Source organism: Phoca vitulina, unplaced genomic scaffold (genome assembly GCF_004348235.1).
Source record: "Phoca vitulina isolate PV1807 unplaced genomic scaffold, GSC_HSeal_1.0 scaffold7, whole genome shotgun sequence".
NCBI lineage: Eukaryota > Metazoa > Chordata > Mammalia > Carnivora > Phocidae > Phoca > Phoca vitulina.
In genome coordinates this window covers 63,477,196-63,499,024 of record NW_022589710.1, presented here as the reverse complement: position 1 = coordinate 63,499,024, position 21,829 = coordinate 63,477,196, and the positions used below count along the sequence as shown (strand labels likewise).

Below are 21,829 nucleotides of genomic sequence, written 5' to 3'. Positions count from 1 at the left end.
GTGTTCCTGTTTCTGGTGTCTTTGTAAAATGCCTTGTGTTTCTAGGACAACATCATGCTGAGTAGTTTGCTTCTTAGAGCATTTTCAGTTATTTTTAATTAGGTGTTTTGGCTGTAGGTAGATTCCAGCGGTCGCTCCTCCTCACAGGGTCCAGTACTTCCTGAAGCAGACCAGCAGATGTTACGCGATCTGATGAGTGACGCTATGGAGGAGCTTGACCTGCAGCAGGCCGCCGCATCCGCGCAAGCCCAGGCTAACGGTAGGACGGGCCGGGCCTTCCTCCCCAGGAGCACTGGGGCCTCACTTGAGGCTTATGTTATTTGTACGCTTATAAATTCTGCAGTAAGTAACTTATTAAAGAAAAGACAAGTCTGAGGTTTGGTGGATATTTATTAGTCAATCTGCTTGTGTTGATTGAGCGTCTAGTAGATAAATAACCACTGGCCAGGGTGTTGTGGGGGTTACAGATTAAATGAAAGACAAAGCTTATCTGTTCTGTTAGCTTAGAGTTTCATAACACAGATTGGCACTAAGCCAGACTGATGTTCTTACTTAGAATGTTTGAGAAATGACATGAGAAAGTGCTTCAGAGTGTGTCACATCCTCAACTGCCAGTTGGAAGGGATTGGAATTGTCTCATTAGATTTCAGTGAAAGTGAGAGGAGTTGGCTTAATTTAATTTAATTTTTAAAGATTTTATTTATTTATTTGACAGAGACAGAGATAGCAAGAGCAGGAACACAAGCAGGGGGATGGGAGAGGGAGATGCAGGCTTCCTGCGAAGCAGGGAGCCCGATGTAGGACTTAGTCCCAGGACCCCGGGATCGTGACCTGAGCCTAAGGCAGATGCTTAACGACTGAGCCACCCAGGCGCCCAAGTTGGCTTAATTTTAAAGAGTGGCTGGAGTTCAGGTATGTGGAGGGGAGAGAGAAGTCAGTCTTGGCGAGGTCGTGAATGTTGACAGAGGCACAGAAGCATGCAGAAGCCTTAATTATCATGCAGCTCAGGCTCTCACTGGAACAGAAGCTCCCTTCTCATTGGAAAGAATTGGCCAAAGTTGGATAAGCAGGGAGGAACCAGCCAGTGGGAGAGCCTTGAAAGCCAGCTGGAAGCATCTAAATACTTTGAAGCATCTATCTAAAAAATATTTTTTTCTAGTTGAATAAACATAGTCATTTCTATATGTTCTGAAATCTTAATTTTTAAAAAATTATTTCATGGTATTATCAAAGTTTAGGGTTAAATTGTTGCTTTTATTCTAATTTAGCATAAATTAGAACTCAGGAAAGAAATAGGAACTTTTAGCTTCCTGCATATTACATTATCTGTAATATTAGCAGCTAACCTACTTAGGTGGGAAAGAACGTTTCGTGAATATTTACTGAGCAGCTTCAATATTCAGGTGCACCAGGCATTTATAAAGGATGAGTAAGTCCAAGGTGCTGCCATAAAAGAATTTAAAATCTGGTCTGTGAGCCTCTTGAGGCTAAAATATCATATTATTCATCTTCACGTTCTCAGTCCTTATCACAGTGGTTGGAATGACTGGCGGAATGGAGAAAGAATTAGTGGATCTACTACGTATTAAAAATGCATAAAGGTGTATGTTCACAATACAGATTTTGTCATGCATGCAGTCTTCTGTGAACCACGTTGGCAGCTACCTGAGAACAGGTGGCCCGTTGGGTATCCAGTGCCCCACAAAGTAGTCTGTTGATTGTAGGGCACCACTCCCTGGCCCGAGAGCTGCTTGGCCTCTGTTCCCCCCTCCCTCTATAAGCAGAGATTTCCTGTAGTTTTAGGGGAGGCACTGCCAGATGTCGCCAGTTGTTCCTCCCCTTGCAGTATTGCTCCGGAAGTTTCCAGATCTCCTCCCACAGGACAGAGTTGTCAGAATGCAGTTCTGGCTTAAACAAAACTCCAGTCAACACTAACGCCTGCTGCCATATTTCTGAGCTTCTCTAATGCGGAATAACTTAAGAGGAGACTCGCTATGACTTTATGACACCATCATTTACTGTTCTCCTAGAGAACTTCAAACTTATTATCAGTCTTTTTATTAGTAATCGGAGGGTTATTGTAAGAAATAAATGAGATATTGCAGGTGAAAACATTTCAACATAGTGTGTATCTGACATGTGGTTAAAATGTTTACTAAGCATTACTGTTCAAAATGTGCCAAAATTGAGTGTTGTATTCTTTTTTACCTAGGTGTTTTGGATGAAAAATCTCAAACTCAGGAGCCATGTTGTTCAGACCTCTTCCTGTTTCCAGATGAGAGTGGGAACACGTCCCAGGAGCCTGGCCCTCCTTACCCCTCATTCACACACCACTTGATTAGTGATGCAATGGCAGGTGCGCCCACCGAGAATGACGACTTTTGCATTCTTTTTGCACCAAGAGCAAACATTCAGGTAATAAATGGATAATATAATTGAGGCCTTAAGGTAGTGTTACAGGTTGAATTGACCAAAGGGTACCTGAGGAACAGTCTTCAGATTTTTTATAACTCTTGGCAGTTCACAGTGACTTCATTTTGTAATTTATTATTGAGGCTTTGCAAATGTTTACTATACTTTATTATTTCTGTGACACATTGCTCTAAAACTCAGAAGAATGCTCAATATTTGCAAAATTTAAAAAATGATTTTTTTTAGATTTTATTTAAATTCAAGTTAGTTAACATATAGTGTATTATTAGTTTCAGGGCAAAATTTTCTACATAGATTATTAAACTACAGATGTTGTACATAGTTAGCTCTTCAGGGCAAGGAAATGGTGAAAGGAGTGCTATCCAGAGTTGCTAGTCCAAGAATTGGGAAAGGTAAGACATGGTTTGTGTGAAGGCTGATGGATGGTTGATAAGTGTAATTGCCATGTGAGAATCATGCTTCCATTTAAAAAGTATGGTCTGGATGTAAGGAATGCACAGTTCACTAGAAGGGTTAAGCATTGGTGCTGGAGTTGAACTTCATGAATCACCATTTAGCGTATATACATATTAAACTGCTCAGTAGTAACTTGATGAATGTATTTGTTTTACTGCATCCTGGGAAATTAAAAAAAAAAACCAGTCAAACTCAGGATAACTTCATTATTAGGATCATGGTAATTTGGTCAGTATGTTGAAGTATGTTAAATTTGGAATGTAGTATTGACTTTGAATTAAAGAACTATAAACACACACACACACCAGATACACACCCACATCAGCACACACCCACTAAATCTGTGCCTTTTTATTTTCAAATGGTAAAAGCTAGATTGAAGACTATGAAAGACTCCTTGTGGAGTGATTTACATAGAACAAAAAGTCCACTTGATGCTGAATAATGCAGAGTATCCAGTGTGATGATTAATATCAGTACTTGCCCATTTCATATATTGATATTGCTATTAGAAAGAATGCAGAGTCAAGAAATCTTGAGATACGCAACATAATCAGTGGTTTCTACTGAGATAAGACCGTGTGTGTTCCCTGTTTATTTTAGGAGAAGGAGGAAGAGCCAGTTGTAAAAGTGATGGTCGATGATGCGATTGTAATAAGAGAGAATTACTTTAGTCAACCCGCTAAGAAGACGGACACAAGCAAAGCCCCATTGCACTTTCCCATCCCTGTCGTCCGCTATGTTGTTAAAGAAGTCTCTCTCGTTTGGCATCTTTATGGAGGAAAGGATTTTGGAACAGTCCCTCCTACTTCTCCAGCTAAAAGTTACATGTAAGTTGATTTCTACATAAGTTTTTTTTTTTTTTTTTTTTTTTTTACAAGCCATTATTTTCTTTTCTTAGAAAAAGACAGAATTTGTCATTTCTTAAAAAAAGATTTTATTTTTTTGAGAGAGAGCACACGTGAGAGAGAGAGAGAGCATGAGCCAGGGTGAGGGACAGAGGGAGAAGCAGACTCCCCGCTGAGCAGGGAGCCCGATGCGGGACTCGATCCTGGGACCCTGGGATCATGACCTGAGCCGAAGGCAGACGCTCAACCATCTGAGCCACCCAGGCGCCCCTAGAATTTGTCATTTTAAGAATTATTAATAAAGTAGTACTGAAAACTATGTAATTTAAATGTTACTCTTTTAATGTTTTTCATTTGTAAACTTAGTTGCATTGTTTATATATTTACTGAAATATGGTGACTTAAGTGATTTCCATTCACCAAAATATTTTGGGTACCTACCAGGTAGTGCCAGAGCCTGTGTTAGAGGCACATTCACTAAAATGAATAAGACCCAGGGGCGCCTGGGTGGCTCAGTGGGTTAACTGTCTGCCTTCGGCTCAGGTCATGATCCCAGGGTCCTGGGATCCAGCCCCTGCATCGGGCTCCCTGCTCAGTGAAGAGCCTGCTTCTGACTCTCCCTCTGCCCTCCTCCTCCCCGCTCCTGCGCTCTCTCCTGCGCTCTCTCCTGCGCTCTCTCCTGCGCTCTCTCCTGCGCTCTCTCATGGGCTCTCTCATGGGCTCTTTCGCTCTCAAATAAATAAATAAAATCTTAAAAAAATAAGACCCACACCCTTCCCTCCATTCAAAAGGACCATTATGTAAGCAGATGAGGGCAATGAAGTGAAGCATGTGCCTCAGGGGGCAGGGACCAGGCATGGCCCTGAATCTCTGGCATCCAGCAGAGTGCTGGGCAAGGGGTTGATGCTCCTGAAGTACTTGTTAAATGAGTGTGTTGTTTGGTGGAGCTAGAAGAGGACTAGCCAGCCTAGTCCTAGGTGCAGTGGGAGGGAACATTCTCATTAGGGTGGGAGGATCAGAAAAGGTTTCAAGGAATGGTAATCTTTGGCACAACAGTGTAGAGACTTTCTATTTAAAAGTGATTTTTAGGGTCGCCTGGGTGGCTCAGTGGGTTAAGCATCTGCCTTCAGCTCAGGTCATGATCCCAGGGTCCTGGGATCGAGCTCCCGCATCGGGCTCCCTGCTCAGCGGGGAGTCTGCTTCTCCCTCTGCCTGCCGCTCCCCCACTGTTTGTGCTCTGTCTCTCTCTCAGAAATTAATAAATAAAATCTAAAAAAAAAAGTGATTTTAAAAAACTTCCTTTTCTATATCGATTGGGATTTTTAGGACTTGTACTCTGTAAGGAGTTTCTGAAGTAATAAGGAACTTCTCAGGAGGTCTCATTTTTCCGTGTCCTGTTATATGAACACCGACACCATAGTTAGGTTTTTCTTTAGTTCTAAGTATTTAGCAGGCAGTTGATTGCCGCAATGGCAGTAATAAAATTCATGTTCTCAGTGTCTCCGAAGCATAAAGATGTGGCTTTGATATAGAGAAATGCAGTTTGTGGCAGAGTGTTGGTAGTTCTGTAATATTATTTTCTCTTTTTCTCTTTCTATTTTTCCTGAGGTCATTCATTGCCTTTCTTTGAATATTTCCTTTAACAAAAATTTTTTTTTTCTTCTATTTATAGCAGTCCCCACAGTTCACCTTCTCACACTCCCACAAGGCATGGACGTAACATGGTATGTGGGGGAAAAGGAAGAAACCATGACTTTTTAATGGAAATACAGTTAAGCAAGGTAAGATGGCATTTTGAAAGGAAAAAGCCACTGAAGTAGGAGCATTAATGGGGGTTCTTTGGTTACTCCCCAGCCTTGTGGTCTTGAGCCATAAGTGCCAGCCCTTTGGATTGGAAAAATGCAGGGGTCTTGTAAAACTTCTAACTTTTTCTTTCTCAAATGTTCCGAGAAGTTTGAGGGGTTTTGTTTTGTTTTTGTTTTCCCAGGCTGTCCCTAGAGGAGTGTCTCTCAGAGTTGAGCAAGCATCAGAATCCCCTCGAGGGCTTGTTAAAACACAAGTTGCTGGGCCCCAGAGTTTCTGAATCAGTATGAGGTGGGGCCCATGAATTTGCATTTTTAATGAGTTCCCAGGTGATTCTGATACTCCCTTTCCCAGGACCACACTTGGGGAACCACTGCCCTGGAGCATCTATCTGGGAGGGCTGCCGTTGGATAGGACCTGTGTCAGGTCCTTCATGAATGTCTGGAGACCAGTGTGTCCAGGTCGCCAATGACATCATATGCATTCAGTTCTTTCAGCTTGTCTGGGATTGTGCCAAGTGTCTTATATTAGGGTACTTAACATGGAAGTACCGTAGTGATGGAGATCCCATGATTTCATTGTATCCTTGCCCCCCCCCCCCCCCGCCTTGGAACTTCAACGTTGCCTCCCCTGATTGTTTTTCAGGCAGTTTCATAGGTATGCAAGATGATAACTTTGTGTATTATTCTTACAGAGGGTTTTGCTTGAAAAGGATAGGGATTTTGCCAAGATCAAGTAAGAGATAGTCGTTGAGCTATGCTTGTGTGGTGAGGCACATGTAGATCAATAAAGTGAACAAATGAAGGACTGTTGTTCTCTGAAACAACAAGTGATGGGTGATATTTTGCATTTTAAAGAAGAAATCTAAATAAAAAGTAAAAATGGTTGTGTGTTCCTTCTTGTCTGTGAAGGTGAAGTTTCAGCACGAGGTCTACCCGCCTTGCAAGCCGGAGTGTGACTCTGGCCTCTTAGAGCACCCAGTCTCCCGGCAGGTGTTTGTCGTGCAGGATCTTGAAATTCGAGATCGTCTGGCAACATCACAAATGAATAAGTTTTTGTACCTGTATTGCAGTAAAGAAATGCCTCGAAAAGCTCATTCCAACATGGTAAGATTTAAGACCTCATATGTTCTGTTGTGTATTTGTTTTGGAAAAGTGTGTTTGTTGTATCTAACTGCAGAAGATTGAGATTGGGGAAAATTGAAGGTTTTTTTTTATAGTAATATGAAAATCCCTTTTAAATACGCTGCTTAAAGTTTTATTGTTACTAATTTTTAAAGGTTTTATTTCAGACAGTGAGCACGAGCTGGGGGGAGGGGCAGAGGGAGAAGCAGACTCCCTGCTGAGCAGGGAGCCCCATGTGGGACTCTGTCCCAGGAGCCTGGGATCATGACCTGAGCCAAAGGCAGATGCTTGACTGAGCCACCCATGTGCCCCTTAAAGTTTTATTATTTAAAAATTATTTTTTAAGATTTATTTATTTTTAATTTTTTTTATTTGACAGAGAGACAGCGAGAGGGGGAGAGAAGGAACACAAGCAGGGGGAGTGGGAGAGGGAGAAGCAGGCTCGATCCCAGGACCCTGGGATCATGACCCGAGCCAAAGGCGGACGCCTAATGACTGAGCCACCCAGGCACCCCTAAAAATTATTTTACATGTCACTTTTAGGGTCCATTAATTTTAACTGCCAGTATATTGATACCCGAGGAAAACGGGAAGTCTATGGTGATCTACACAAAATATTTAGTATTGCTGGAAGTGTTCCAGATTTCTAACACTTTGTGAGTTTTAGTGGAATAGGAATGATTTGCTCAGGATTGCTAGAAGAAAACGTCCTAGAAGCTGTCTTTGGAGTGTGGCTCTCCGGATTCCCTCCAGGGGCCCAGCGGATCCTGAAGTGCATGTACCACACTGTCGTTTACGTCTTTCCCACTAAAGAGAACCCATTTCTCTCCTGAGACTCTTCAGGGAGTGTGTGCCCCAGACAAGTGTGATTCAGGCCTTTAAACAAAAAGGGGAAACAGTTCCACTTTTAGTTCTCTTACAAGGAATAGAAATGGGATTTTTTTATTTTGTTTCTTGTGTTTTTTCTTTTTAAATGAAAACAAGGGTGTAATATCATTGGGGAAAAAATGTTTTTCTTCTCTCCTAGTTGACAGTGAAAGTATTACACGTGCGCCCCGAGTCCGGCAGGTCACCGCAGGAGTGCTGCTTGCGAGTGTCCCTAATGCCACTTCGCCTCAATATTGACCAGGTTTGTACTGCAGGCATCGTGTGAAGAGTTATGCTTCTATGTCCCAGACTCAGAAGGAGAGATTTAATTTAGGTGAATTAAAATGTTTATTGTTACTTAACTGTTACGAAAGTTGCATAATTGAAGCAGAATTCTGCTGGTAAAGAATAGGACAAATTCATCAGGCATTTGGGATCCGAACTGTTGGTGAGTAAACATTATTAGATGTTGTGCTCCAGGCTCCTCATTGTCTGCGTGACCTAGCACTCAGTCCCTGCTTCCCGTTCTCCCCTGCTCACGGACACACGCTCGGGCAGGTACACAGGTGTCTTCAGAGGGGAGGAAATGACTCCCTGACATTTGTGGTTGAAAGATCAGAGGGCTTGTCTCTTAACCACAGCACCTGGAAGAGAATTCCTTCTGCCCTGGGCAAGATGACAAATTGGTAAATTGGATACCCGAACAGGTCACAAACAACAGATTTGTGGAAAGACCTAAAGAAATCTACTTTGCTGTATTCTAGCAAGCATTTCCATGAAATTGTTCTGGGTTTTGCTTTGACTCAGCTGTTTAAAACATAGTTGGCGCCTCTTGGGCAAACTAGATTCAGGGTGTGTGAACACGTGATGCTTTGTAGTCGTGCAGTGTAGCCATGAGGGGGGCACAGGCTCGGGAGTCAGGCTGGGGTTAGCGCCTCAGTTCTCTTTCCCTAGTTGTGTGCCTTTGGGGAAGTTATTTCTCCAAGCCTCACTTTCTTCACTGATAAAATCAAAGTAAGAGAAATAGATGTAGAATCGTTTTTTTAAAAAATGATCAAATGAGACTAGCGTATGTTAAATATTTAGCTTGGTGCCTGGCATACAATGTTAAAAGATCAGAAGTGTTAACTGTTGTTCTTATTAACTGAAGCACGTCACAACTGAGGAAGATAAGTGGAGTTCTTAAAATAGCCTGCTTTTGAAACGGCAGAACTGTCCTGTTACACCTTATATTGGTGTGAGAAGGAGAGTCTGTGTGGGATAGCGCTGTTGGTTTGCTTACGTGGCACAGATTGAATAACGTTGACTTGTTATTTGAATAAGTAACAGACATTTTAGGAATAAGGTATTAAATAATTATCTTGCAAAAATATAGACATTTCTCAGAAAAAATGTATTGTGAAGCACAGAAGTTCAGCACAGCTTCACGTTAATATTTGTAGCTTCTGAGCTGGGACAGACTTGCCAGTGCGTACTTTAGATTTATGTTCTCTCCTTATGAGAAGAATTTCTTTGGATACCCGTATTTTAATTTGATTTGTCCATACATTGCCTTGTGACTGAATAGGAGTACGATCAAGTATTTATGGGAAATTCGATCTGTGGAAATCAGTGTGAGCAAGAATTTGAGCAAGATACATCTTTATTGGCATGACTTTGCCAGATGTAGCAAGCCCAGTTTTCTTTTTCCTTTTTTTTTTTTTTTTTTTAAATTTTTAGAATTTATTTTTTTGAGAGAAAGGGGGAGAGAGAGAGAGAGAGAGAGAGGAGTGGGGGGGAGGGGCAGAGGCAGAGGGAGAAGCAGACTCCCTGCTGAGCACGGAGCAACGCAGGACTCAGTCCCAGGACCCCGGGATCATGACCTGAGCTGAAGGCAGACGCTTAACTGAGCCACCCAGGCGCCCTGCCCAGTTTTCTTTAATAGACTTTTTTCTTCAGTAGTGAGCTTAATTTCTTAGAACTATAAAGCATTGTGATTTTGAAATGGGGAGATACTGATCTTTGAGAAAACAGGGAAATCACTGTTTTGGCTGACCTGAGGAGGAGCGGGAAATCGTTTCCCAAGATACGAACCTGAGGAGAACACAGCCACACTGCAGGTGTGTGCTGACAGGTTCACTGTGCAGACGTCCTCTGGCTGGCACCTTCTGAGATCGACGTGCCTTAGTTTGAGAGAGCAAATGGTCCTCTGAAGAGAAAACCTGATACTTACGTTCTCCATTTTTTTCTTTAGAAAACTAATTAGTTGAAGAATGATAATGCTTTGAGTAATACTTTTCTTATCAAGCATGTCTCTGACTTTATTTCTCTTAACTGGATCATAGATAGTAAGTATGAAAGCAACACACTGTTTTCAAAAAAGCTGCATTGCTGTTGAAGTCCAGGGTCATTGCTTCCAAAGCTCAGCATGCGTGTAGTGGAGGCAGGACACTAGGCAGAAGGAACGATTTTCTTCTGGGGAAGGGTAAATAGATGATGAAGTTCATGTAACTAGACAGTTTGAGATCTGAACTTTGAAGAGGCCAGATTTCCTGACTTTCCTAGTCTGGTGTCCATTTCAGTGTTGCACTGCCTGGAACTCTGGGCGGGGAAAACATGCTTGTTAATCCCAGATGATTTGCTGAATGCCAGTCTCATCCCAGGTCCTGTACTAGGATGCTGGGGATACAAAGATAAGTGAACATCCCCATCCTCAGAGATCTCTGTATGGGGGTGGAGACTGACCTAAAACAGATGACTTTAACACCCTGTGGTGAGTCCCAGTGGTAAAGATAGGCATAGCGGGATATGCCCCAGCAGAAGGGGCTCTGAAGCCAGGTGGGGAATTCAGAAGAGTGAGGGGTAATCAGGAAAGGCTTTTGGAGGAGGTGACACTCAAGGTGGGTCTTAAGGAATGTGGTTGAGTTAGTTGCATTAAGATTTGTGTAAAGGCATTGAGGGCCTAATTCAGGTTGTGAGAGGAGATGTGAGGCCATTCTGGTAAGGTAAGTATGTGCTTGGCTGAGGTTCGAGATGGTGAATACGGAGCAGTACTAGTTTGCACATTTGTGGTTTTTTAGCATCATTACTTGATTGCCTGAGTATGACATTATAATTAACTATTTTAACACTTCTATGATAGAAGATACTGTTAGTATCTTCTTAAAGCTAGAAAGAACTATAGCCTAAGTTTGTAAAATAATAAACCACATTTTTTCAAGTTTTAAGAAGTTGATTGTATGTAGGTATAATTTGCATATAATAAAGTGCCAGGATTTTAGGTGTACAGTTTGAGCTTGACAGATACACTTGAGTAACTACTACACCAGTTGAAATAGCGTTTTCTGTTCCCTTCAGAGTCCCCCGTGCCCCTCTGTGATCAGTCTCCACCACCCCAAAGTAACTGTTGGTCTCCTTTCTATCACCATAGGTTAGCTTTTTCCCTCCCACAGCTTCATGTAAATGGAAGTGTATTTGGCTTCCTGTGCAGTGAGCTTCATCTATGCTGAGGCGTGTCTATTCATTTCTCTTCCGTCTGTTCCTGTTCATTGCTGAGGATTGGAGTCCTTGTATGGCTGTACCACACTTTGTGTATCCATTTACATGATTTACATTTGGGTTGTTTTTCTTGGTTTTGGCTCTTAGGAACAAAGCTGTTACGAAGTTTGTGTACAAGTCTTCTTATGGATCTTTGTTTTCATTTGTCTTGGGTATTACAAACAATTTCCAGGCCGTGAGGCAGATGTGTATTTGACCACTGTAAGAAGCTGCCAGTTTCCCCCGGCGGTTACACCCTTGTACGACCCCCAGGAACACGAGAGCTGCTCCTTCACACACTGACCAAACCTGATGCTGTCTTTTTAATTTTAACGATTTTATTTGGTGTTCATTGTGGTTTTAATTTGGATTTCTTGGTGGCTAATGATGCTAAGCATCTTTTCACATGCTTATCTGGCATCTGTATACCCTTTTGTGAAGTGTCTGTGTTTTGCTAATTTTAAAATGAGGTTGTTTTATTGAGTTGTAAAGAGTTTAGCATAAATACCAATATCAGAACTTCTGAGAGCATATTGAAATGCAGACCATTAGTATCCCCTCTTCTGTTGTTTTGTGATTTGTATTGAAAATGGATAAATGCCACCGGCTCTGTGGTCTTCTCTCTCTCTCTCTCTCTCTTTTTTTTAAGCATATTTATACCTGGAAATTTTCTCTTGTTTTTTTGAAGTCATAGAGTCAAAGTATTTATTACGTTAAAATATCACCACTTAGTGGTCAAAGAATAACATTTTTAGGTACTGTTAACTTTGTAAACATCTAATATTTGATATACATATATTATCCAATGTGTGTGTATATATACACACGGATCTGTGTAGTAATGTATAATGTATGTAATGTGAATAACAAAATATACACATATATAAATGTAAATAAAGCATAATGTAATGAACAATTCATGAACCCACTGTCTTACTGCAGAACCAAAATATTTTCAGCACTGTTGAAACTGCCTGCTTGGTCTTCAGTCCCATCCCTCAGTCTCCCATATGCCATGTTACCTAGAAAAATATCTTTCTGACTTTCATCATTTATACTTCTGATAAACGTGATCAGTAGGTTGATCAGATCCTTTGGAATTACCAGACTTAGAGTATGCTACCAAATATCCTGACCCTGTAATTCCCCACCACATTGCATTTTGGTACAGTATTAATGCTTTATATTAACTGAGAATTTTTTTAAATGGAAGGGCAGAATAAGAAAGAATAGGCTCAAGCATTTAATTTTCATACTTTCCAGAAGGGGTCTGTCGGTGTGAGTGAGGTGGGTAAAATGAAGCTGCTAATAGCGGGCGAATGTGGCTTGCTCGGACAGCGTTAGACAGGCCTGCGCATTTTTGTTATTACATCATTTCAGAAGAGACCACACTGGGTAGTTTTATGGATTTTACTTTTGAATATCCTGTCCAATGGAGAAAATGTGTTAAGGCAATAGAACAGAGTGGTACAGGCAGAAAGCAGGTAGTAGGAACTTGCAAGGCTTGTGAGTGCGCAGGCTGGCAGGGTGCTCTTCCTCGTGGCGGTATTGCGCCCCCTACAGTTTGCACTGAGCACTGGCATCCAAGAACAAGGACGCCACCTTCCTGAGAAACCAAACTGTACTTGGATTTAGAAATAGCTGTGTAATCTTTAACTTCTCTGTGTCTTAATTTTCACGTCTATAATTTTCTCAGAGTTGTGAGAATTAACAAGGAAGTGTGTGTGAGAGAGAGAGATGGGGAATAGGAACAGTGCCTCACACAGAGTAAGAACTCAAAAAATTATAGTGGTATATGAGTAATGAGTAAAATATGGGACTTTGAGATACTTTGTAGTTTTAGTAATAGATGGCCCCCCCCCCCCCCGCCCTGGTTATAATTACTTCTTTTCATTTTAGGATGCCTTGTTCTTCCTGAAGGATTTCTTCACAAGTCTTTCTACAGAAGTAGAGCTTCTAATGGCTCCAGATCCAGAAGGTATTAAATATGTATAGTTTGGAAAAAGTCTATATCAAATACTTGGATTGATTTTGATTGTTATGAGGCCTTTTTGAGAGTGTACTTACAGTCTTTATTCTCATTTATATAAATGTGCTTTGTGTTTATTTTTTTATATTTTGCAAATGCAGTTTATGTAAGAGTAATAATTTAAAAGGTGGAAGTCGGTAGTCTCTGTAGCAGTTATTGTGTTTATTAAATGCAGCAAAACAAGTTAAATCCACATTAATTTTAAATGGTTGCTCTAAAGAAGCATTCCTAATTTTTCAAATGCACACATTACCTTTTCAGTTAAAAAGTCTCCTGGAGCTGATGTCACCTGCAGTTTGCCAAGGCATTTAAGCACCTCCAAGGAGCCAAATCTCGGTCTTTCTTTTCCTGGGCCAAAGCAGCCTTCCCAAGATGGTGGTGCCAATTCAGTGGAAGTGGTTAATGGGGAGCTAGAGAAGGACTTCTCAGCTGAAGAAGCATCATTTAGTGATCAGCCCGTGTTTTTTAGGTAAATCACTTAATTTTGATAACACATGAAGTTATTTTAGCGTTTTGCAGGTTGTTCTTTAATGTGTTCGTGTACCACCACTAATCATGAGGTTATTCCAGCTTTTCTTTGCCCTGCCAAACAGTAACTAGTGTCTTTATTTACATGTGGGCTCCACGTATCCTGCACCCCTTGATTACAGGTAGTAACCCTGGCTCAGGGGTATTTTCTCTGGATTCTGCAGCAGGAATGTCCTTTTCCTCTTAGCTTTGTTTTCCTCCTTCTGTCCCTCTTCCCAGTCACTGTTATGGCTTATTTGTACCTCCTCAATCATGATGTCCTTTCCTCTTTTCCCTTACACACCTTGGCTTCCCATCTCCAGTGTGGGCATTTTCTGTCTGGTTTTCCATCTGCCCTTCCCCATCACTGTTGTGTCTTTCCTGACCCCTCACTCCCTGGCTCAGTCGGCACTATCGGGAAAGGCAGGCCCGCGTGCTCCTGCTATCCGCTGTAGCTCCTGCCCATGCTCAGCTAGCTGCTTGCACGCTGGAATTTATCCTCAGTTCCAGACCCATTCATTCTTCCCATCATCCTTCTTTCCCGGCCCCTCATGGTGGGCATGGAGCCTTGGCTCCGGTGGAAGGAGGAAGAAGGAAGATCTAAGCCACCTGTTGTTGTGAGGGACCGTTAGTTACTTCCCCTTGTTGTCTGTACTCCTGTTGACATCGATTGTCCCCCGATTCTGTCTTTTCAAGCTGACTTTAGGTTAGACTTTGTGTATGGCCCAAAGCGGGCAGTATAACTATTTAAAGTGCTTTCATATTTTTATTATCTTGAAAATAGAGAAAAAAAATAACGATATGGGAATTGGAAAGATCCTGGGATAGATGATCTCTGGCAGTTGTAAAAGTTTCACCAGGAAAGAAGAATCTCTTTTATTACTTTCCCACATTGATCTTTAAAATTTTTTTACTACCAAAAAATTGCATATCATAAGTAATAATGTGAATTCTCATTTTATATTAATCACACATGAACTCCTAGTTTGGTTTTTGTAAACACTGGATAGCCAGTCCAAAAGGAATTGAATTGTTAACAATTCTGGCCTGAAAGCAAAGAAATTTAACATTTCTCATTCAGCTTGTGTGGCCTCACTTACTTAGGTAAATAATTTTGGTTTTTTTTATTACACTATTTAAAATTGCTATGGATTTCTGTTTCTACTCTTAAAAGCTCCTAGAAGGCCTAGGGGTGGTAGTCAGTGATATAGTCTAGTTTACTCACTTCACAGAAGAAGAACTTTAGTGTCCAGAGAAGTAAGTTGACTTGCTCAAAACCACAGTTAGTGGCCGAGTCAAGACTAGAACACAGGTCTTAATCCCAAATCTGGCGCATTTTCTAAGTGATGGCCTAATAGCCCCAACCATTCCACAGATATTTATTGAGCTCTTACTCTGTGTATGCCAGGTTTTGTTCTAGGCACAGTAAACAAAGCCGAGAAAAATTCCCTGTATAATTGAGCTTACAAATAATTAAAATACATGATTTGCCATATTATGTGCCATGAAGAAAACAAAGAGTGAGAAAGGAAGAGAACCAAAATGCCCAGGGACCCAAGTGGAGATGTGTATTTGGAAATGAGGGATGACCTGGGGTCCCAGGCTCCTATAGTGATTGACGTTTAAATACAGCATTTCCATTTTGCTGTGGGTTAAATTGGACTTTTGTGGAATGGCTTAGGATATAAACACAGACATTAATTCCATAGAAAAATTGTGTTTTAAGTCCAATTTACAGTCCAACTTTGGGAAGCCGGCTCCTTTTGTTTGATGTATACCATCGGTATATAATTATGATTTCATTCTCACAGAATTCCCAATGCTTGTGTGTTGATATCCTGTTTATAAGCATTAATTTCAAGAATGCTCACTCAAATTCACCAACGTGGGTGGCATTTTAAAAATTTACTAAGATGTTTAGGCTCAGAGTTTAAGTTCCTTGCCCATGATTGCATCACATATAACTGGTAAAACTGGGAATAATGGCTGGCTTTTCTGGCACTTTCTGCTTCATGATGGAGCTGAAATAAATCCCTTACCTCTTCTCTTTTTTACTTTTTGGTAATGATTCTATTATTTGGTTTAATCTTAAAGGTCACCTTTATTATTCTTCTGTATAAATTGAGAATATCTGCCAGAATAAATTTTTCTAAGGTAAACATTTAGTAAACTAGGAGATTTTTTGTGAGAAAATTTAAATAAAATAAATACAATGTATAAGATGATTAACATTAGTTGTTATATTATCTTAAGATAGAACTAAAAGACATTGCCCTTAGGTCTTGAGATATTCACATTATTTTGTGGTTTTGTTTTTATTATCCAGTTGAACAAATTAATTTATTTCTAATTTCAACTATTAGTACTTTTGAATATAAATAACTCCCCTCCTTTCTTTATCTTCAGAGAATTTAGATTCACATCAGAAGTTCCTATTCGACTTGATTATCATGGCAAACACGTATCAATGGATCAGGTTTGGAAACTTTGTATAAATATACTCTACAAAATTATCTCTTTTGTTTTTCTAATGGAGTTAATTTTTAAACTTTTTCTGTCATGGTTTTTATGTTGGAAGTGACATGCAAGATTTTAAAATTCTGTTTTTAAAGTAAACATCATTTACTTAACCTGTGAGTAAAATTTAGTGTAATTTGGGTCATATATAATTAAGTGTGTATTTGTAAATATTTTAAGTGTTTTAGCTGCATAAGTGAATGAATATTACTTTGACTTGCCCAAATAACAACTATTTTAGATGTTGGGTGTCTCAGTTACACATTAATCTGGCTTTTTTTAATTTTAAAGGGTACGCTGGCTGGGATTCTGATTGGTCTGGCCCAGTTAAACTGCTCAGAACTGAAGCTGAAGCGGCTTTTCTACCGGCATGGGTAGGTTGATTTATACCATATGAGGCTTTATGGTATAGTGACTGTGATTAGCTTACAATAAATTGATCACTGACTTTTCTTAGCAAACATATCATTGTTTTACAGTATTGTGTGCAGAGAGCTTGTTTTTAGAGGAGGCTTACTGATTAGGGGCTACTTTTTTTTTTTTTTTTTTAAGATTTTATTTATTTATTTGGGAGAGAGAGAATGAGAGACAGAGAGCACGAGAGGGAAGAGGGCAGAGGGAGAAGCAGACTCCCTGCTGAGCAGGGAGCCCGATGTGGGACTCGATCCCGGGACTCCAGGATCATGACCTGAGCTGAAGGCAGTCGCTTAACCAACTGAGCCACCCAGGCGCCCTAGGGGCTACTTTTTATGCTGAGAGAGTAGTAGTTTGAACAGAGTAGTATTTTTCAAAAACAGCTGTAGTTATTTTTTAATAATTTCCCAAAGTCATAAATTCATTTATTTAGCAAAAAGACTGGAAGTTCACAATGTAATGGTTCTTAGTGGCTGAGAACCATGTAGCAATTTATAGACATTGAGTTAATGCTATGCTAGAGCTTTAAAAATTTTATTTATTTATTTATTTAAGATTTTATTTACTTGTCAGAGAGAAAGAGACAGAACAAGCACAAGCAGGGGGAGCAGCAGAGGGAGAGGGAGAAGCAGGCTCCCTGCTGAGCAGGGAGCCCGATGCGGGACTCGATGCCAGGACCCTGGGATCACGACCTGAGCCGAAGCTTAACCGACTGAGCCACCCAGGCGCCCCAGATTTTATTTATTTGAGAGAGAGGGCGGGTGCACACACAGGGGGGGGGGGGGGAGGAAGAGCGAGAGAGAGAATCTCAAGCAGACTCTGTGCTGAGCATGGAGCCTGATGTGGGACTCGATCTTACAACCCTGGGATCATGACCTGAGCTGAAACCCGAGTCTGGTGCTTAACCAGCTGAGCCACCCAGGTGCCCCCTATGCTAGAGTTTTAGATGTTCAAGAAATAGGAGCAGTGGAAGAAGTATACATGTTACTGAAACCTTGTAGAAATTACTAACATTAAACTGGATTATATATATGTGTACATATATGTGTGTATATGTACATTCAGATTGAACATCTATAATATTTTGTCCTTGTAATTGGTAAATTTTCTTTTGTCTTAAGTTAAAAAAAAAAACCCCAACTTATTATGGTAAACGAATTAAGTCAGTCAGAGAAAGACAAATACCATATGATTTTACTTGTGATGAATAGATGAACATAGGAGAAGGGAAGGAAAAATAACAGGGAGGAAGGCAAATCATAAGAGACTCTTAACTCTAGGGAACAAACTGAGGGTTGCTGGGGGGGGGTGTAGGGGTTGGGGTAACTGGGTGATGAGCATTAAGGAGGACACTTGATGTAACGAGCACTGGGTGTTCTATGCAACTGATGAATCACTAAATTCTACTCCTGAAACTAAAAAAAAAAAACTTCCCCCAACTTATCTGAACCTATGAATTTCTTTCTCTTTTCTGCATACTAATAGTCTTTTGCTCTAGCTTGCTAGGTATTGACAAATTGTTCTCGTATGCAATCACGGAATGGCTTACTGACATTAAGAAGAACCAGCTACCAGGAATCCTGGGAGGTGTTGGGCCTATGCATTCACTAGTACAATTAGGTGAGTTTTCTTTTTTAATCAAAAGATGATTAATTTTGCCTGATCTGCGATTCTTAACCCCTTTGGAGTTATGGGTGCCTTTGGGACAGTCTGTGTGGGGACCAACTTTCTAGAAAACTTCTATGTGTGGTCATACACACCGGCAAGAGCACTCTGCGTCCCATTTGAGGTTAAAACCCCGGGGTTAGAGTGATAGCAGAGATCTGAGCCCCAGCACTCCCACTGATTGCTCCGTGTTGACCGTTGTTCTAGTGCAAGGCCTGAAGGACTTGGTCTGGTTACCAATAGAGCAGTACCGGAAGGACGGTCGCATCGTCCGAGGGTTCCAGAGAGGTGCTGCGTCCTTTGGCACCTCGACGGCGATGGCCGCGCTGGAGCTCACCAACAGGACGGTCCAGACCATACAGGTACCTCTGCCGATGCCGTCCTCCGTACGGACAGGAAGGCTTACCGGATGGTCGGGGGTTTATGTTTCTAAAAAGACCCTGTGAAATATACAGAACATTGAGAATAGATATCTTATTTATGATGATTTAATATCGTGGGGTTTTTTGGGGGGGTTTTTGTTTTTATTGCTCAGCTCTCTGGTGGTAAAGAATTCGTAGAATAAAGCAGTGGAATCCAGTGCAAATTTGTTTGCCTGTTTCAGTTAAATTGTAACTGTTAAGTTAGTCGAGGATTTATTTATTTATTTATTTTGAAAGATTTTTATTTATTTATTTGACAGAGAGAGACACAGAGAGGGAACACAAGCAGGGGAGTGGGAGAGGGAGAAGCAGGCCCCCCCGTGGAGCAGAGAGCCCGATGCGGGGCTCGATCCCAGGACCCTGGCATCATGACCTGAGCTGAAGGCAGACGCTTAACGACTGAGCCACCTAGGCGCCCTAATCGAGGATTTATTTTGCCTCATTTATATGAACAGATCATAGCTAAACGTGAAGGAAGCATTACAGATCAAAACAGTAGACGTATTAAGGTTTGTTAAGTATTAAACTCCAGTTGACCTTATCCAGTTGTTCACAGACAGGGCATTCTCGATTAACCTGGTAACGTGGAGAGTGTTCTCAGAGGGAGAGAGGAGGACTGAGAAAGTCAGCTCAATCCAGATACTAGTTCTTAATGTGCACTTTAATGTTCTTGGTATAAAAGTGCTAAGTTTTTGTCGTGGAGAACTCCTGATACCGCAGACGCACCTGCGTTAGGGCCTGCGAGTCCCTCTGTTCTTCCGACTCCCCATGGCAAGTGCGTTGTTGGAGCAGAACTCTGCAGACTTTCTTCTGATTCATTTCTTACCTTCTGATAAAATGATTCCAGGCGGCAGCAGAGACTGCTTATGACATGGTGTCTCCTGGGACCCTTTCTAGTGAGCCCAAGAAGATCAAAAGGTTTCCTCACCACCGCTTAGCCCACCAGCCAGTGGACCTGCGGGAAGGTGTGGCCAAGGCCTACAGTGTTGTGAAAGAGGTGAGTGCGTACCTGGGTGCGCGGGCCGGAACCGGCTGGCCCACTTTCCTGGCTTTTGTCGGAAGAGCATTTTGTGGTTGGAAACCCCTGCGAGTGGACTTGGAATTGCTACCAATAGCAAGTGCCAGTGTCTGCACGAGGTCAGAGAAGAGGGCCAGGTAGTGATGGGCTCACAAGGAGAGTCGTGATCTGGAGGAAAGGCTGATTCTCCTCACGTGCAGAAGCCAGCCGGGTAACGGACACGCGCGCACGCTCGCACCACCCAGATGTGGCACGTCGTTGTGCTGCGCTGTCGTACTCAGCTTTGTTTAAAAGCACAGCTTGTCAGCTCAGTCACTCGCCTGATCCCATTCCTGTGCCTTCACTCTCCTGAAGATGGTACACATGTTTTGGTACATGTTTTTATACTTTTACTGTATATGTGTTCATAAGCAACACGTACTGTTTTTATATTTTAAAAGCTAACACACATGGTGTTTAGTGTATGTATCACTGCAACGTCTGCCTTTCAAGGTCTGTCCGTGGTGATGTACGCACGTCTCATTTAAACGGTCTTAGGGCATTTCATCGTAGGGCTGTGGCGTACTTCACTTTCCTATTGGTAGACCTTGTTTTCCCTAAACCACTGCTACAGCAATGTTCATATAAGTGTCCCTTTATTCATTTGTGCAAGAGGTTGTTAAGAATGAAGTTGGTGATTTGTAACTATCTGAATCTCAACATTTATTAAGCCTAATTGCAATTTAGTTGCACCAGTGAATCTGGTTCTTAATGGGCACTGTTGGGAGCATTCCCCGTTGTAATCTTTCTTGACATTCTTTTTAATGTGACATGAAGTTTGAGATGGTTTTACTCTTGATGCATGTATTAGGATTTCATTAAAGATCTTTTTCCCCGTCTTTATTCTGACAGGCACAAGTGCCTAGGACAGTCTTTTCCCTGACAAAGTGGCCTCTGTGGTCCCAAATGGTCGGGAGACCACTGAGGTAGGGCCCCGAGGAAATGTATTAGTGGAATAAAGGCAAGACCACCTGCTTTTCTTAAAAGGAGACTTAGTTGGGAGAATAATTACTGGTCAGATCTGTTCCTATAGATGTCAGGATTGGGCCAGTTATCAGTAGACATGTTAGAAATCAGGTTTATAAAAATGATCGTGGGGTTCAGGGCATGGCAGGGGCCGTGGGCCGCAGGATATAATAGCGCTTAGAAATGGAGCACTTTGCAGTTTGCATAACGCTTGCCTGATTTAATCTAAATTCATTTGAAAAAATATTTGTGTGCTTACTTTGTGCCAGGTGTATGGCAACCACTAAAGGTAGGTGGTGGTCCTCACTTGCCCATGAGGACACCGGCTCAGCGGAAATGGCTCCCCAGTGTAGCTGGGCGAGTCAGTAGTGGGGCCTCTATTGGACCCTGGGTATTCGGGTCTGCTGTGTGGTTCTCTCTGAGACTTGACAGTGTGAGCACGGATCGAGATGGTAGGTGCGCTTGATTAGCAAGGAATCTGACTTCCGTGTCCAAAACTTTTTTTTTTAAGTTTTTTATTTTTTATTTATTTTATTAGAGAGTATAAGCAGGGAGAGCGGCAGATAGAGGGAGAGGGAGAAGCAGGCTCCTGCTCAGCAGGGAGCCTGATGTGGGGCTCGATCCCAGGACCCTGGGATCATGACCTGGGCCGAAGGCAGCCGCTTAACCGACTGAGCCACCCGGCGCCCCTCAAAACTTTTTAAATAGAGGCTCCTTACGTGGTGATAAATGTGTCTTTTCCCTTTTCGATGTTAGTGAATCAAAGATGGAGAGAAAACATTCCAGCTGGTTCACAGATGGGCTCCTCCTCTAGATCCGGGCTCGGCACACTGTGACTTCTAGGTCACCTCTGGCCCAGGCCTGTTTTTGTGTGGACCTACCAGCTCAGAATTATTTTAACAACTTGAAAGGATTGTAAAAAGGAAAAAAAAAAAAAAAAAGCATACACGATAGAACCCGTGTGGCCCACAGACATTTGCCGTGTGCTGACTGGCCCCTGCTTCCGTCGTTCCCTGGGCGGGAGGCCGGGGCCAGGGCCTGCCTCGTGAGCACAGAGCGCCAGGCTCTGCGGGCGTCTTGAGCCAGTGAAGTCTGACAGTCACCACAGACTTCATCCCCCATTGAAAGGACTTGACTAGCAACAAAACAAAACAAAGAACAAATGAAATAAATACTTGGCTGAGGTAACACACTGAAGTGATAGA

General features: G+C 41.9%; 1 protein-coding gene across 4 annotated transcripts in view; it reads left to right on the top strand.

Moving 5' to 3' along the window:
* The window catches only part of ATG2B (autophagy related 2B), a 79,887-nt gene that overhangs the window by 54,023 nt on the left and 4,035 nt on the right, over positions 1 to 21,829 (top strand). For 2 of the 4 annotated variants that reach the window (XM_032405879.1, XM_032405877.1), the window contains exons 29-41: positions 118 to 259; positions 2,213 to 2,415; positions 3,493 to 3,719; positions 5,410 to 5,518; positions 6,452 to 6,646; positions 7,692 to 7,793; positions 12,947 to 13,025; positions 13,338 to 13,545; positions 15,990 to 16,059; positions 16,392 to 16,474; positions 18,013 to 18,134; positions 18,387 to 18,541; positions 19,449 to 19,598. In XM_032405879.1, the coding sequence (XP_032261770.1) occupies positions 118 to 259; positions 2,213 to 2,415; positions 3,493 to 3,719; positions 5,410 to 5,518; positions 6,452 to 6,646; positions 7,692 to 7,793; positions 12,947 to 13,025; positions 13,338 to 13,545; positions 15,990 to 16,059; positions 16,392 to 16,474; positions 18,013 to 18,134; positions 18,387 to 18,541; positions 19,449 to 19,598 (1,845 nt within the window). The remainder of the gene's footprint in view (positions 1 to 117; positions 260 to 2,212; positions 2,416 to 3,492; positions 3,720 to 5,409; positions 5,519 to 6,451; positions 6,647 to 7,691; positions 7,794 to 12,946; positions 13,026 to 13,337; positions 13,546 to 15,989; positions 16,060 to 16,391; positions 16,475 to 18,012; positions 18,135 to 18,386; positions 18,542 to 19,448; positions 19,599 to 21,829) is intronic. The other 2 variants (XM_032405880.1, XM_032405878.1) reach the window with 2 other exon arrangements.